This window comes from Stegostoma tigrinum, chromosome 45 (genome assembly GCF_030684315.1).
Source record: "Stegostoma tigrinum isolate sSteTig4 chromosome 45, sSteTig4.hap1, whole genome shotgun sequence".
Classification (NCBI taxonomy): Eukaryota; Metazoa; Chordata; class Chondrichthyes; order Orectolobiformes; family Stegostomatidae; genus Stegostoma; species Stegostoma tigrinum.
In genome coordinates, this window is record NC_081398.1 from 14,518,696 (window position 1) to 14,536,732 (window position 18,037).

An 18,037-nucleotide genomic window follows, 5' to 3' on the forward strand; every position below is an offset into this window, starting at 1 on the left:
AGGGGGTGTAGGGGCTGGAGGAGGTTACAGAGATAGGGAGGGGGTGTAGGGGCTGGAGGGGGTTACAGAGATAGGGAGGGGTGTAGGGGCTGGAGGGGGTTACAGAGATAGAGGGAGGGAGGTAGGGGCTGGAGGGGGTTACAGAGATAGGGAGGGGTGTAGGGGCTGGAGGAGAATACAGAGAGAGGGAGGGGTGTAGGGGCTGGAGAAGGTTGCACAGATAGGGACAGATCTGGGCCACTGTGGAGGCAGAAAGAAGGGTGGGAATTGTACAACATGGACATTCGACATTGATCATTGGCCCTCCAATAATGACCCTTCTCGAAACCACAGTTCCCATTGTATTTCCCACAGCGATACTGCAGCCTGTGCCTATGTGCATGATGGTGAGGAGTCAGAAGAAGCATATTTTCTTCTTTTTATGACTGGAATATTACAATGGGCATCGGTAGCACAGCCACGCGATCAGAATGCCCACCTGGTATGGGGGTCTATGGATGTTCAGGGCTACCACAGGACTAGGACGGCAACTAGAAAAGAGGTAGAGACCAGAGAAGAATCTCACAGAAGATGAAATAGAGCTCCTGGAATTTATGTTTTGTGTCTCTCGGCCTTGGAGTCGCTTCTGGTGCTGGGTTTATTTGTCAAGATAGCTTCGATATCACTGAGATTCTGTGGAGTCAGCTCAGGAAGGATCTGGCCAGAGAAAACATCAGAAATATGAGAAGATACTCTGCAGTGACAACATTAACAGGACCTTCCCAATAAAGCAACAGTCTACAGTAAAATAAGAATTCTCTACAAAAATCCAATACACAGCTAAATCTTTCTCAATGATTTTGAAGGGAGGTGTTAATAGGGATGAAAATTATTTGGATTTCAAGCATGTAATCACTTAAACACTCCGAGGAAAAGGACAGCACGGGAGGTTAGCTACAGAGTAAAGCTCCCTCTACACTGTCCCCCATCAAACACTCCCAGGACAGGGGCAGCACAGAGTTAGATACAGAGTGAAACTCCCTCTACACTGTATCCCATCAAACACTCCCAGGACAGGGACAGCACGGGGTTAGATACAGAGTGAAACTCCCTCTACACTGTATCCCATCAAACACTCCCAGGACAGGGACAGCACGGGGTTAGATACAGAGTGAAACTCCCTCTACACTGTCCCCCAACAAAGACTCCCAGGACAGGGACAGCACAGGGTTAGATACAGAGGGAAACTCCCTCTACACTGTCACCCATCAAACACTCCCAGGACAGGGACAGCACAGAGTTACATACAGAGTAAAACACCCTCTACACTGTCCCCCAACAAAGACTCCCAGGACAGGGACAGCACAGAGTTAGATACAGTGTGAAAGTCCCTCTACACTGTACCCCATCAAACACTCCCAGGACAGGGACAGCACGGAGTTAGATACAGAGTGAAACTCCCTCTACACTGTCCCCCAACAAAGACTTCCAGGACAGGGACAGCACGGGGTTAGATACAGAGGGAAACTTCCTCTACACTGTACCCCATCAAACACTCCCAGGACAGGGACAGCACGGGGTTAGATACAGAGTGAAACTCCCTCTACACTGTACCCCATCAAACACTCCCAGGACAGGGACAGCACGGGGTTAGATACAGTGTGAAACTCCCTCTACACTGTACCCTATCAAACACTCCCAGGACAGGGACAGCACAGATAGATACAGAGTGAAACTCCCTCTACACTGTACCCCATCAAACACTCCCAGGACAGGGACAGCACGGGCTTAGATACAGAGTGAAACTCCCTCTACACTGTCCCCTATCAAACATTCCCAGGAGAGGGACAGCACGGGGTTAGATACAGAGTAAAACTCCCTCTACATTGTCCCTCAAACACTCTCAGGACAGGGACAGCACGGGGTTAGATACAGAGTGAAACTCCCTCTACACTGTCCCCCATCAAACACTCCCAGGACAGGGACAGCACGGGGTTAGATACAGTGTGAAACTCCCTCTACACTGTCACCCATCAAACACTCCCAGGACGGGGACAGCACGGGGTTAGATACAGTGTGAAACTCCCTCTACACTGTACCCCATCAAACACTCCCAGGACAGGGACATCACGGGGTTAGATACAGAGTGAAACTCCCTCTACACTGTCCCCCAACAAAGACTCCCAGGACAGGGACAGCACGGGGTTAGATACAGAGGGAAACTCCCTCTACACTGTACCCCATCAAACACTTCCAGGACAGGGACAGCACAGAGTTAGATACAGAGGGAAACTCCCTCTACACTGTCCCCTATCAAACATTTTCAGAACATGGACAGCACGGTGTTAGTTACAGAGTGAAACTCCCTCTACACTGTCCCCTATCAAACATTTTCAGAACAGGGACAGCATGGGGTTAGATACAGAGTAAAACTCCCTCTACAGTGTCCCTCAAACACTCCCAGGACAGGGACAGCACGGGGTTAGATACAGAGTGAAACTCCCTCTACACTGTCCCCTATCAAACATTCCCAGGACAGGGAGAGCACGGGGTTAGATACAGAGTTAAACTCCCTCTACACTGTCCCCTATATACAGAGTGAAACTCTCTCTACACTGTCCCCCATCAAACACTCCCAGGACAGGGGCAGCACAGAGTTAGATACAGAGCGAAACTCCCTCTACACTGTCCCCTATCAAACACTCCCAGGACAGGGACAGTACGGGGTTAGATACAGAGTGAAACTCCCTCTACACTGTCCCCCATCAGACACTCCCAGGGCAGGGACAGCACGGGGTTAGATACAGAGTGAAACTCCCTCTACATTGTCCCCCATCAGACACTCCCAGGGCAGGGACACATGGGGTTTATGAGGTTAGATACAGAGTAAAGCTCCCTCTACACTTTCAAACTAAAGTGAAGCTCCTCCACACAGTCCACATCAAACACTGTCAGGTCAGGCACAACAGAAGGTCAGATACAGAGTAAAGCTTCCTCGACACTGTACCCCATCAAACAGTCCCAGGACATTTCTGGGATCAGTTATCCAGCGTCTCTGGTTGGGGCTGACAGATAAAATATTAACTGGAAGATATCACCCTACTTCTGATTTTTCTAATTATAACAGCTTTTCTCTTACAAAGCAAGGTATCAGCAATTTTACCAGAGACGCTGGATGGGAATTAATTTGCCTTTTGACCGCAGAAGATATTCGTACGAGTGATATATTCACAATTTCAGTGAAAAAGGTTGAAGGAGAACCTAAGAGGAGGAGAATGATAGAGGGACAAGGTGGAGACATATAGAGGGGTGTAAGGGCTGGAGGGGGTTACAGAGATAGAGAGGGGGTGTAGGGGCTGGAGGGGGTTACAGAGATAGAGAGGGGGTGTAGGGGCTGGAGGGGGTTACAGAGATAGGGAGGGGGTGTAAGGGCTGGAGGGGGTTACAGAGATAGGGAGGGGGTAAGGGGCTGGAGGGGGTTGCAGAGATAGGGAGGCGGGGTAGGGCGGTGGAGGGGATGACAAAGATAGGGAGGGGCTGTAGGGGCTAGGGGAGGTTACAGAGATAGGGAGAGGGTGTAGGGGCTGGGGGAGGTTACAGAGATAGGGAGGGGGTGTAGGGGGTGGAGGAGATTACAGAGATAGGGAGGGGGTGTAGGGGCTGGAGGTGGTCACAGAGATAGGGAGGGGGTGTAGAGGCTGGAGGGAGTTACAGAGATAGAGAGGGGGTGTAGGGGCTGGAGGAGGTGACAGAGATAGGGAGTGGGTGTAGGGGCTGGAGGGGGTGACAGAGATAGGGAGCGGGTGTAGGGGCTGGACGGGATAACAGAGATAGGGAGGGGGTTTAGGGGCTGGAGAAGGTTACTGAGATAGGGAGGGGTGTATGGGCTGGAGGGGGTTACAGAGATTGGGAGGGGGTGTAGGAGCTTGAGGAGGTTACAGAGATCGGGAGGGGATGTAGGGGCTGGGGAGGTTACAGAGATAGGGAGGGGGTGTAGGGGCTGGAGGGGGTTACAGAGATAGGGAGAGGGTATCGGGGCTGGAGGGTGTTACAGAGATAGGGAGGGGTGAAGGGGGTGGAGGGGGTTACAGAGATAGGGAGGGGGTGTAGGGGCTGGAGGGGGTTATAGAGATAGGGAGGGGGTGTAGGGGCTGGAGGGGATTACAGAGATAGGGTGGGGGTGTAGGTGCTGGACGGGGTTACAGAGATAGGGAGTGTGTGTAGGGGCTGGAGGAGATTGCAGAGATAGGGAGGGGTTGCAGGGGCTGGTGTAGGTTAAAGAGATCGGGAGGGGTGTAGGGGCTGGGGGTGTTACAGAGATAGGGAGGGGGTGTAGGGGCTGGGGAGGATACAGAGATGTGGAGGGGGTGTAGGGGCTGGAGGGGGTTACAGAGATCGGGAGGCGGGGTAGGGCGGTGGAGGGGGTGACAGAGATAGGGAGGGGGTGTAGGGGCTGGGGGAGGTTACAGAGATAGGGAGGGGCTCTAGGGCCTGGAGGGAGTGAAAGAGATAGGGTGCGGGTGTCAGGGCTGGAGGAGATAACAGAGATAGGGAGGGGGTTTAGGGGCTGGAGGAGGTTACAGAGATCGGGAGGGGGTGTAGGGGCTGGAGGGGGTTACAAAGATATGGAGGGTGTGTAGGGGCTGGAGGGGGTTACAGAGATAGGGAGGGGTGTAGGGGCTGGAGGTGGTTACAGAGATAGGGAGGGGGTGTAGGGGCTGGGGAGGTTACAGAGATAGGGAGAGGGTGTAGGGTCTGGAGGGGGTTACAGAGATAGTGAGGGGATGTAGGGGCTGGGGGAGGTTACAGAGATAGGGTGGTGGTGTAGGGGCTGGAGGCGGTTAGAGAGATTGGGAGCGGGTGTAGGGGCTGGAGGGGGTTACAGAGATAGGGAGGGGGTGTAGGGGCTGGAGGGGGTTACAGAGATAGGGAGGGGGTGTAGGGGGATGGAGGTGGTTACAGAGATAGGGAGGGGGTGTAGGGGGATGAAGGAGGTTACAGAGATAGGGAGGGTGTGTAGGGGCTGGAGGCTTTACAGACATAGAGAGGTGCTGTAGGGGGTGGAGGGGGTGACAGAGATAGGGAGGGGGTGGAGGGGCTGGAGGAGGTTACAGAGATAGGGAGTGGGTGTAGGGGCTGGAGTGGGTTACAGAGATAGGGAGGGAGTGTAGGGGCTGGAGGAAGTTACAGAGATAGGGAGGGGGTATAGGGGTTACAGATATAGGGAGGGGGTGCAGGGGGTGGAGGGGGTTACAGAGATTGGGAGGGAGTGTAGGGGCTGGAGGAGGTTGCAGAGATAGGGAGGGTGTGTAGTGGCTGGAAGGGTTTACAGAGATAGGGAGGGGGCGTAGGGGCTGGAGCAGTTTACAGAGATAGGGAGGGGGTGTAGGGGGTTAGAGATATAGGGAGGGGGTGCAGTGGGTGGAGGGGGTTACAGAGATAGGGAGGGGGTGTAGGGGCTGGAGGCGGTTACAGAGATAGGGAGGGGGTGTAGGGGCTTGAGGAGGTTACAGAGATCGGGAGGGGATTTAGGGTCTGGAGAGGTTACAGAGATAGGGAGGAGTGTAGGGGCTGGACGGGGTGACAGAGATAGGGAGGGGGTGTAGCGGCTGCAGGAGGTTACAGAGGTAGGGAGAGGGTGTAGGGGCTGCAGGAGGTTACAGAGATAGGGAGGGGGTGTAGCGGCTGCAGGAGGTTACAGAGGTAGGGAGAGGGTGTAGGGGCTGCAGGAGGTTACAGAGATAGGGAGGAGGTGTAGGGGCTGGGGAGGTTACAGAGATAGGGAGGGTCTGTAGGGGTTGGAGGGGGTTACAGAGATAGGGAGGGGGTGTAGGGGCTGGAGGGGGTTCCTGAGAAAGAGAGGGAGTGCAGGGGCTGGAGGGGGTTACAGAGATAGGGAGGGGGTGTAGGGGCTGGAGGAGGTTACAGAGATAGGGAGGGGGAGTAGGGGCTGGAGGAGATTAAAGAGATCGGGAGGGGTGTAGGGGCTGGGGGGGTTACAGAGATAGGGAGGTGGTGTAGGGGCTGGAGGGTGTTACAGAGATAGGGAGGTGGTGTAGGGGCTGGAGGGTGTTACAGAGATAGGGAGGTGGTGTAGGGGGTGGAGGGGTTTACAGAGACAGGGAGGGGGTGTGGGGGCTGGAGGGGGTTACAGAGATAGGGAGGTGGTGTAGGGGGTGGAGGGGTTTACAGAGACAGGGAGGGGGTGTGGGGGCTGGAGGGGGTTACAGAGATAGGGAGGTGGTGTAGGGGGTGGAGGGGTTTACAGAGACAGGGAGGGGGTGTAGGGGCTGGAGGGAGTTACAGAGATAGGGAGGGGGTGTAGGGGCTGGAGGGGGTTACAGAGATAGGGAGGGGGTGTAGGGGCTGGAGGGGGTTACAGAGATAGGGAGGGGGTGTAGGGGCTGGAGGGGGTTACAGAGATAGGGAGGGGGTGTAGGGGCTGGAGGGTGTTACAGAGATAGTGAGGGGGTGTAGGGGCTGGGGGGGTTACAGAGATAGGGAGGGGGTGTAGGGGCTGGAGGAGGTTACAGAGATAGGGAGGATCTGTAGGGCCTGCAGGAGTTTAAGAAACGCATTGCCAAATAGGGAGATGTGTCGAAGGATGAGATCTAATGGAAGCTTCTCTGAACTGACCATCACTTGATGTTTGTAAGAAATAGAAGGCAGTTGGTGAGTGCGATCATATCCTGTTTATATCTTAGAGCGATTGTCAATGACTCTTGCATCCAGCTTTAGCTTCTGTTCTTTATTGCTGTTCAGTAACCTCACTGCGCCTTGTTGGACATTGGACCCAATCTCCCTAAACTCTCAAAACCATTGTCATGTTTTCAGCAATTTTGTGTTGTGCTAGGGAGTCATACCTGAATGGCACCAAGGTTTTCACGCAGTTGCCCAACATCTGATACTCCGAGCAGGACTGAACAAACTGCCTCATTGCGCAGACACCAGGCTGTTGGAGAGACACAAGGGCGGAATATCTCAGTGTTCAGGAGCAATAAAATTCTCCGTCTACATCCACAATCTCTCTCTGTTCAGAGAGTCCAAAAGGACCATGTATCCAATCAGAACTGACTAATATACAGAATCCCAATCGATACAAGTTTCCTACCATTTACTCCTATTGCACAAAATCTCAATGGGACCAAACCCCTTCCCAGTCACTCCATTGTCCACAATCCCAATGTCCAGTCACTCCATTGTAATCAATCCCAATGACCATTCATTCCATTGTACACAATCCCAATGTCCAGTCACTCCATTGTACGCAATCCCAATGACCATTCATTCCATTGTACACAATCCCAATGACCACTCACTCCATTGTACACAATCCCAATGTCCAGTCACTCCATTGTACACAATCCCAATGACCAGTCACTCCATTGTACACAATCCCAATGTCCATTCACTCCATTGTACACAATCCCAATGACCAGTCACTCCATTGTACACAATCCCAATGTCCAGTCATTCCAATGTACACAATCCCAATGTCCAGTCACTCCATTGTACACAATCCTAATGGCCAGTCACTCCTTTGTACACAATCCCAATGTCCATTCATTCCATTGTACACAATCCCAATGTCCAGTCACTCCATTGTACACAATCCCAACAGCCAGTCACTCCATTGTATACAATCCCAACATCCAGTCACTCCATTGTACACAATCCAAATGACCATTCACTCCATTGTATACAATCCCAATGACCAGTCACTCCATTGTACACAATCCCAATGACCAGTCACTCCATTGTATACAATCCCAATGTCCAGTCACTCCATTGTACACAATCCCAATGACCAGTCACTCCATTGTATACAATCTCACTCCATTGTATACAATCCCAATGTCCAGTCACTCCAATGTACACAATCCCAATGACCAGTCACTCCATTGTACACAATCTCACTCCATTGTATACAATCCCAATGACCAGTCACTCCATTGTATACAATCCCAATGGAGCCAAAACCCTTCCCTTTCACCCCATTCTGTACAATTTCAATGGGACCAAACCCTTTCCCATTCATTCCCATTGTACTCAATCCCAATGGATACAACCCCCTTTCCATTCACTCCCAAGTAGGGTCTTGGTTAGTCCAGTTGGCTGGATAGTTAGTAGTGATGCCGAATGATACCATAAGCATGGGTTTAATTCCTGCACTGGCAGAGGTCACCACAAACGTCCTGCCTTCTCAACCTTACCCCTCACCAAAGGTTAAAGCTGCCACCAGTTTTCTCTCTTTCTAATTTAAAAGGATTGAAATTAGCCAATGATGTTTGGCCAAGAGCCCAGTGTCATCAAACTGGGTAATGAGTCTTTTTTGCTTTCTGATTGGTGCAGGTGGGCAGACCATCTTTAGGAAGAATGACTTGACTCACTAATGGCAGAAGCATGGGGCACATCATGAAATATAATCATAGAATCCCTACAGTGTGGAAGCAGGCCATTAAGCCCATCACGTCCACATCAACCCTACAAACAGCATCCCTCATCCTACCCTATCCCTGTAACCCCGCATTTCCTATGGCTAACCTACCTAGCCTGCACACCTCTGAACACTACAGGCAATTTAGCATGGCCAATCCACCTAAGCAGTACATCTTTGGACTGTGGGAGGAAACTGGAGCACCTGGAGGAAACCCACACAGACATGGGGAGAAAGTGCAAACTCCACACAGACAGTCACCAGACTCTGGCACTGAGAGGCAGCAGTGCTAACCCAGAGCCACTGTGCTGTCCTCAGAGCTGGCAACCCTTATTTTTGCCCAGTAAGGAAAGAGGTGCAGCCGCCCAAGCGGTCATGTGATAAAAGTGTTCCCTTTGCATCAATGGGAGCCCACAATGACTTCAAATCAGAGGGTGCAGGCCTAAAGTCTTGGCCATTACCAAGTGCTTTCTAGCTCATGGCATCTGCTGGCCGAGGCTTGGCTGATTATTTTGATATGTGCTAACAGAAAATTCTCCCTTGTCCCCTTAGGCCTTGTTGATCGATGACCCATCCTGTCTTTTCAACACCCCAAGCTTCCCCACAGAGTGCAGGCTCACCAATGGCCAACTGAGCTACGGTGCAGGAGATCCTGTCGGTAATAGGCTGCAATGCCTTCATCTTGGCTTGCTGTAGCTGGCCTTCCTCACTTGTTATACTCGCCTTCAGCCATTCATAGCCCTGTAGGCCAACATAAGGTTACATTCGGTCAGAAATGCAGCAAGAAAATGCCAGGGGAAATGGAGGAGGTGAAACATCAGTTGGGGAGGGCTACTCCCTGGAGGAGTCAGGTTGTCAGGATGGGTCAGAGGTGAAATTGATGTCAGGCTCGCTGTGCAGTCCTCAGTTTGAGCATACAGGAAACACAGAGAATGGTCATCGGGCAAAGAACCAAAGAGAACAGGTCCAGTGAGTGTAGATCCTTGAGGCTGGACCCTGACCATGTATCTAACCCCGTGCTGTCCCTGTCCCTGGGAGTGTTTGATGGGGGGGGGGAACAGTGTAGAGGAAGTTTTACTCTGTATCTAACCCCGTGCTGTCCCTGCCTCTGGGGGTGTTTGATGGGGGGGGGGGCAATGTAGAGAGAGCTTTACTCCGTATCTAACCCTGCGCTGTCCCTGTCCCAGGAGTGTTTGACGGAGATAGTGAAGAGGGAGCCTTACTCTGTATCTAACCCCGTGCTGTCCCTGTCCCGGGACTGTTTGATGGGGATAGTGTAGAGGAAGCTTTACTCTGTATCTAACCCCGTGCTGTCCCTGTCCCAGGACTGTTTGATAGGGGATAGTGTAGAGGGAGCTTTACTCTGTATCTAATCCCGTGCTGTCCCTGTCCCAGGACTGTTGAATGGGGATAGTGTAGAGGAAGTTTTACTCTGTTGTCACCCAGTTTCTCCTGATGCTGATGGTTAACCGAGGGTTGAATTTTAAGTCCAACCTGCAGACTTTTTATTTCAGGTAAAAATTATTTATAGCTGAATCTTACCGGCAACGAGGCCCTGGAATTTTCCGGAATGCTGTCTTCATATTTTCCAGTGATTAAGCCACATGCCAATGGTGACCATGTCATCACCCCTAGACCTGAGAGAGATGTAGAGCTCTCATTTAAGAGTGATCTGGGAGAGGAAACAAGACAGAGAGACAAAACGGAATCAGTGAGGGACAGAAAGACAGACAGCAGGGACAGAGATTCGGTGAGGTACAGAGGACGAGTGAAGCAGAGATAGACAGAGAGAAAATGTGAAGGAAAGAGATAGCTGGAAAGAAAGACCACAATTCAGTAAGTTTTACAATACTCATGGACAAGGATGGGAGTGGTCCTAAAGGAAGAGTACTAAACTGGGGGAAGGCCAACTATACCAAGATTCGGCAGGATCTGAGGAATGTAGATTGAGTGAAACTGTCTGAAGGTAAATCTACATTTGATATGTGGGAGGCTTTTAAGGAGAGGTTGATTAGCATGCAGGAGAGACAAGTTCCTGGGAAAATGAGGAATAGAAAAGGCAAGATTAAGGAACCATGGATGACAGGTGAAATTGTGAGACTAGCCAAGAGAAAAAAGGAAGCGTACATGAGGTCTAGGCGACTGAAGACAGACGAAGCTTTGCAAGAATATCGGGAATGTAGAGCGAATCTGAAACGAGGCATTAAGAGGGCTAAGAGAGGACATGAGATATTGCTGGCAAACATGGTTAAGGAAAATCCCGAAGCCTTTTATTCATATATAAAGAGCAAGAGGGTAACTAGAGAAAGGATTGGCCCACATAAGGACAAAGAAGGAAAGTTATGCACTGAATCAGAGAAAATGGGTGACATTCTTAACGAGTACTTTGCATCGGTATTCAACAAGGAGAGGAACATGACAGATGTTGAGGTTAAGGATAGATGTTTGCTTAGTCTAGGTCAAGTTGACATAAGGTAGGAGGATGTGTTGGGTATCCTAAAAGACATTAAGGCGGACAAGTCCCCACGTCCGGATGGGATCTATTCCAGGTTACTGAGGGAAGCGAGACAGGAAATAGCCGGGGCCTTAACAGATATCTTTGCAGCAACTTTGACACGGGTGAGGTCCCAGAGGACTGGAGACTTGCTAACGTTGTCCCCTTGTTTAAGAAGGGCAGCAAGGATAATCCAGGTAATTATCGACCGGTGAGCCTGACTTCAGCGGTAGGGAAGCTACTGGAGAAGATACTGAGGGATAGGATCTATTCCCATTTGGAAGAAAATGGGCTTATCAGTGATAGGCAACATGGTTTTGTACAGGGAAGGTCATGTCTTACCAACTCAATAGAATTCTTTGAGGACGTGACAAAGTTGATGTAGATGTCATATACATTGACTTCAGTAAGGTGTTTGATAAGGTTCCCCATGGCAGGCTGATGGAGAAAGTGAAGTCACATGGGGTCCAGGGTGTGCTAGCTAGATGGATAAAAAAACTGGCTGGGCAACAGGAGACAGAGAGTAGTAGTAGAAGGGAGTTTCTCAAATTGGAGACCTGTGACCAGTGGTGTTCCACAGGGATCTGTGCTGGGACCACTGTTGTTTGTGATGTATGTAAATGATCTGGAGGAAGGTGTAGGTGGTCTGATCAGCAAGTTTGCAGATGACACTAAGATTGGTCGAGTAGCTGATAGTGAAGGGGACTGTCAGAGATTACAGCAGAATATGGATAGACTGGAGAGTTGGGCAGATAAATGGCAGATGGCGTTCAATCCGGGCAAATGCAAGGTGATGCATTTTGGAAGATCAAATTCAAGGGCAAACTATACAGTAAATGGAAAAGTCCTGGGGAAAATTGATGAACGGAGAGATCTGGGTGTTCAGGTCCATTGTTCCCTCAAGGTGACGACGCAGGTCAATAGAGTGGTCAAGAAGGCATATGGCATGCTTTCCTTCATCGGACGGGGTATTGAGTACAAGAGTTGGCAGGTCATGTTGCAGTTGTATAGGACTTTGGTTCGGCCACATTTGGAGTGCTGTGTGCAGTTCTGGTCGCCACATTACCAAAAGGATGTGGATGCTTTGTAGAGCGTGCAGAGGAGGTTCACCAGGATGTTGCTTGGTATGGAGGGCACTAGCTATGAAGAAAGATTGAGTAGATTAGGATTATTTTCATTAGAAAGATGGAGGTTGAGGGGGGACCTGATTGAGGTCTATAAAATCATGAGGGGTATAGACAGGGTGGATAGCAAAAAGCTTTTTCTCAGCGTGGGGGACTCAATTACTAGGGGTCATGAGTTCAAAGTGAGAGGAGGAAAGTTAAAGGGAGATATGCGTGGAAAGTTCTTTACACAGAGGGTGGTGGGTGCCTGGAACGCGTTGCCAGCGGAGGTGGTAGACGCAGACATGTTAGCGGCTTTTAAGAGATATTTGGACAGGTACATGGATGGGCGGTGAGCAAATGGACACAGACCATTAGAAAATAGGTGACAGGTTAGGCAGAGGATCTCGATTGGCACAGGCTTGGAGGGCCGAAGGGCCTGTTCCTGTGCTGTGATTTTCTTTGTTCTTTTCTTTGTTCTTTGACAGAGACAGAAATGGAGAGAGAGAGAAAGAGACATATATACATAGAGAGAGAGAGCAACAGTGAGAGAATGAAGGCCCTGAATAACAGAGAACAAAGGAGAGAGATGGAAAGGGGGAGACAGTGAAAGACAGAAAGTTCACATTGCTGAATCATGGCGCATTTGGTGGTGCACATCTGACAGAGACAAAGAGTGAGAGATACATAGAGACACAAAGGGAGAGAGGGAGTGAGGGAAAGGGAGAGTGAGGGAGACAGAGGAGAAAGTGAGTGAGAGGGAGAGAGAGATGAAGGGTGAGAGAGATAGACAGAAAGAAAGTGATGAAGAGTAGGACATGGAATTCCTCAGCTGCAGATGAAGAGCTACCAGCTGAGATACAATTCAGAGTTTGAGGTGTGTTTCAGATGTTTGTACAGAGTGTTTACCCCAAGTTTTGATGTGCTTGCAAAGTGTCTTTTTAATTGTTTGCATTGTGTTTACGACATACTTTGGATTTGTTTGTGATGAGTCTTTGGGATATTGGAGTTGTGTTTCTGGTGTGTCTGTGCTATTTTTACAGCACTTATGCAGTGTATTTGCAGTGTGTTTACTGTGTGTTTACGATGTGTTTTGATTCGATTTGATTGATTGTTGTCACAACATAGGCAAGGCTAGGAAAGAGGACCTGTTTAGGGATTATTAGGAACTCGGAACTAAATGAAAGAACAGGGCTACAGTTTCTGGATTACTACTCAAGCCAAATTGGCATTGGGATTTGGGAATAAGGGAAGTAAACACATGGCTAAAAGAGTGGTGTGGGAGAAAGGGGTTCCATCTCATGGGCGCTGGCATCTGTACTGGAACAGGAGGGATCTGTACCATTGGGACGATCTCCACCTGAACTGAACTGGAATCGATGTTCTAGGGAAAAGTGTAAAGAGGGTAGTTAACAGGATTTTAAACCAGGAAGTGGGGGAGGTGGGGACGGAAAGGAATGGTAAAACTCCAAGAAGTTTAATGGCCAATGGGAAACAAAGCAGCAGGTAAATATCTGTGGGGGTGGATTCAACTGTGTGTAAGAGTATGGAATAATGAAAAGAAAGGATAACTCAGGAGTAGTTATGAAAGCCTCCAGAACTCTTAACAGGACAGAATGTTTGGAAAGGGTTAGGAATCAAACTTCAAGCAGACTTGATAAAGTGATGACAATGAGAAAAGGGACAGTAGATGCAGGGCTGAAGGTGTTATATCTGAATGCATGCAGTATACGAAATAAGGTAAATGAGCTTGTGGCGCAGAGTGAAATTGGCAAGTATGACATTTTGGGCATCATGGAGATGTGGCTGCAAGGGGATCGGGATTGGGAACTCGCTATCCAAGGACATACATCCTATCAAAAAGGTAGGCAAATGGGCAGAGTGGGTGGGGTTGCCTTATTAGTAAAAATGAAATTAAATCAATAGCAAGAAACGAAGTAGAGTCAGATGGTGTAGAATCCGTGTGCACAGAGTTGAGGAACTGCAAAAGTAAAAAAGCCATAATGCAAGTTATGTATAGGCCTCCAAACAGTAGTCAGGAGCTGGGGCACAAGATAAACCGGAAGATAGAAAAGGAGTGTCAGAAAGGCAAGGTTACAGTGATCACGGGGGATTTCAATGTGCTGGTGGACTGGGAAAATCAGGTTGGTTGTGGACTGCAAGAAAAGGAATTTGTAGAATGTCAACAAGATGGCTTTTTGGTGCAGCTTGTGGTAGGGCCCACTAGGGAACAGGCAATACAGGATTTAGTATCAGAGATAATGGGAACTGCAGATGCTGGAGAATTCCAAGATAATAAAATGTGAGGCTGGATGAACACAGCAGGCCAAGCAGCATCTCAGGAGCACAAAAGCTGACGTTTCGGGCCTAGACCCTTCATCAGAGAGGGGGATGGGGAGAGGGAACTGGAATAAATAGGGAGAGAGGGGGAGGCAGACCGAAGATGGAGAGTATTACAAGAGAGTTGCAATGGGAGAGAGATTCCCTGAGGTTGGTCCGGAGGGAGGAGGGTAACTTCAGGTTAGGCATCCCTGGAAGAGGCTTCGCAGTGAGGTTAAAATAGTATCAGAGATAATGGGAACTGCAGTCCGCCTCCCCCCTCTCCCTATTTATTCCAGTTCGCTCTCCCCATCCCCCTCTCTGATGAAGGGTCTAGGCCCGAAACGTCAGCTTTTGTGCTCCTGAGATGCTGCTTGGCCTGCTGTGTTCATCCAGCCTCGCATTTTATTATCTTGGAATTCTCCAGCATCTGCAGTTCCCATTATCTCTGATACTATTTTAACCTCACTGCGAAGCCTCTTCCAGGGATGCCTAACCTGAAGAAGTTACCCTCCTCCCTCCGGACCAACCTCAGGGAATCTCTCTCCCATTGCAACTCTCTTGTAATACTCTCCATCTTCGGTCCGCCTCCCCCTCTCTCCCTATTTATTCCAGTTCCCTCTCCCCATCCCCCTCTCTGATGAAGGGTCCAGGCCCGAAACGTCAGCTTTTGTGCTCCTGAGATGCTGCTTGGCCTGCTGTGTTCATCCAGCCTCACATTTTATTATCTTCTAATACAGGATTTAGTGTTGTGCAGTGAGGCAGACTTGATAAAGGAGCTTAAGGTAAAGGAACCTTTAGGAGGCAGTGACCATAAGATGATTGAATTTACTTTGCAATTTGAGAGGGAGAAGATAGAATCAGAGGTGATTGTATTATAGCTGAATAAAGGCAGCTGTAGAGGCACGAGGGAGGAGTTGGGCAGAATTGACTGGGACAGGAGCCTTGCAGGAAAGACAGTGGAACAGCAATGACAGGAGTTTCTGGGAGTAATTCAGGAGACGCAGCAAAAATTCATCCCTAGGAAAAAGAAACATGTAACAGGGAGGATGAGGCAACCGTGGCTGACAAGGGAAGTTACGGACAACATGAAAGAACAAGAGAAAGCATATAATGCAGCGAAGGGCAGTGGGAAACCAAAGGTTGGGAAGCTTACAAAGACCAACAGAGGGCAACAAAAAAGAAATAAGGAGGGAGAAGATTAAGTATGAGGGTAAGCTAGCCAGTAATATAAAAAGAGATTGCAGGAGTTTCTTTAGATATATATAAAGGGCAAAAGAGAGGGAAAAGTGGACAGTGGGCAGCTGGAAAATTGTGCTGGAGAAGTAGTAATGGGGACCAAAGAAATGGCAGAGGAACTGAACAAATACTTTGCATCAGTTTTCATGGTGGAAAACACGAGTAACGTCCTAAAAATTCAAGAGAGTCGGAGGTGGGGGTGGGGGTTTGGGGGGAAGCAGAAGTTAGTATGGTGGCCATCACTAAGGAGAAGGTGCTAGAAAAACTGAATGGTCTGAAGGTGGTTAAATCACTTCGACCAGACGGACTACACCTAGAGTTCTGAAGGCAATAGTTGAAGATATAGTGGAGGCATTAAGGGTGATCTTCCAGGAATCACTGGAGTCAGAGAGGGTCCCAGAGGACTGGAAAATTGCTAATGTAACTGCCATGTTTGAGAAGGGAAGACAGAAAATTACCGGCCAATTAGCCTGACCTTGGTCATTGGTGAGATCTTGGAGTCCATTGTGAAGGATGAGATTTCTGAGTACTTGGAAGTGTACGGTAAAACAGGGCAAAGTCAGCATGGTTTCATCAAGGGAGGTCATGCCTGACAAATCTGTTAGAATTTTTTGAGGAGGTAATGAGTGGGTCAGGCCAAGGAGAGCCAATGGATGTTATCTGTCTGGACTTTCAGAAGGCCTTTGACAAGGTGCCACACAGGAGGCTGCTGAGTAAGATAAGGGTCCTTGGTGTTCGAGGCAAGGTGCTAGCAGGGGTAGAAGATTGGCCGTCTGGCAGGAAGCAGAGAGTGGGGATAAAATAGGTCTTTCTCAGGTTGGCAAATGATGACTAATGGAGTTCTGCAAGAGTCAGTGTTGGGACCACAACTTTTCACTTTCTACATTAATGATCTAGATGAAGGGACCAAGGGCATTCTGGCTATGTTTGCAGACAAACAAAGATAGGTGGAGGGACGGGTAGTATTGAGGAGGTGGGGAGGCTGCAGAAGGATATGGACAGGTTAGGAGAGTGGGCAAAGAATTGGCAGCTGGAAATACAATGTGAGAAACTGTGAGGCTATGCACTTTGATAGGAAGAATAGAGACACAGACTATTTTCTAAATGGGGAGAAAATTCAGTAATCTGAAGTGCAGAGGGACTTGGGAGACCTAGTCCAAGATTCTCTTAAGGAAAGCTTGTAGGTTGAGTTAGTACTTAGGAAGGCAAATACAATGTTGTCATTTATTTCAAAAGGACTCGTATATAAAAGCAGAGATATACTTCTGAGGCTTTATAAGGCTCTGGTCAGACCACATTTAGATTGTTGTGAATAATTTTGGGCCCTATACCTCAGGAAGAATGTATTGGGCCTGAAGGTTCAGAGGAGGTTTGCGAGAATGATCCCAGGAATGAAAAGGTTAACATAAGAGGAACGTTTAAGGACTCTGGGGCTATACTTGATGGAGTTTAGAAGGATGGGGAGGCATCTTTCTGAAACTTATAGAATATTTGGACAGAAGTACTTGGCTTGGACAGAGTGGACGTTGGGAAGATGTTTCCATTGGTAGGAGAGACTAGGACTGAGGGCACAGCCTTAGAGTAAAGGGAAGACCTTTTAGAATGGCGATAAGGAGAAACTTCTTCAGACAGAAACAGGTCATTATTGAGTATATTTAAGATAGAGATATTTAGGTTCTTGATTGTGAAGGGGATCAAAGATTACAGGGAGAAAGTGAAAGAATGAGGTTGAAAAACTTACCATCCATGATTGAATGGTGGGGGAGACCCAATGGGCCGAATGGCCCAATTTCTGCTCCTGTGCCTAACGATCTTATGTCTTTGTACCAGGAGGCAGTGAAAACTGTTGTTTTGCATGCTCTACAGTCAGATCATACCGTGCAAAGTGCAACAGAGTAGCAGAACAGAGTGCAGAATATAGTCTTAGAGCTGCAGAGAAATTACAGAGATGGAGATCAACATTATCCTTTGAGAGGATCAATAACAATGGGGAGGAAACTGCTTTCGAATCTGTTTGTATGTGTATCAAACTTTTGTATCTTCTGCCAGACAGAAGAGGGTGGGAGGGATCTTTGATTATGTTGGTTGCTTTCCTGATGCAAGCGGAAGTCTAGATGAAATCAGTGGGTAGGAGGCTGGTTTTCACAATAGACTTCGCTGTGTTCACAACTCTCTGTAGTTTATTTTGGTCTTACGAAGAGCAGTTGTCATATCACATTGTGATGTATCCAGATAGGATGCTTTCTGTGGTGCATCTATAAAAAAATCTGCCTTCATGGACATGCCAAATTTCCTTAGCCTCCTGAGAAACGAGAGGCATTGCTGTGTTTTCTTGGCTGTAGCATTAATGTGGGTAGACCAGGACAGGATGTAGGTGATCATCACTCACAGGAACTTCACGGTCTCAACCACCTCCACCTCAGCATCGGTGATGCAGGCAGGGGCGTGCTCTTCATTGTGCTTTCT

General features: G+C 48.9%; 1 protein-coding gene across 1 annotated transcript in view; it reads right to left on the reverse strand.

Annotated features, from left to right (window-relative positions):
- Positions 1-368: 368 nt before the first annotated feature.
- Positions 369-18,037, reverse strand: part of LOC125448685 (voltage-gated potassium channel subunit beta-2-like) — a 61,653-nt gene continuing 43,984 nt past the window's right edge. The window contains exons 11-14 of the mRNA XM_059642689.1: positions 9,959-10,053; positions 9,037-9,157; positions 6,843-6,931; positions 369-696 (exon numbers count right to left, since the gene is read on the reverse strand). Coding sequence (XP_059498672.1) covers positions 592-696; positions 6,843-6,931; positions 9,037-9,157; positions 9,959-10,053 — 410 coding nt within the window. The 3' untranslated portion in view covers positions 369-591. The remainder of the gene's footprint in view (positions 697-6,842; positions 6,932-9,036; positions 9,158-9,958; positions 10,054-18,037) is intronic.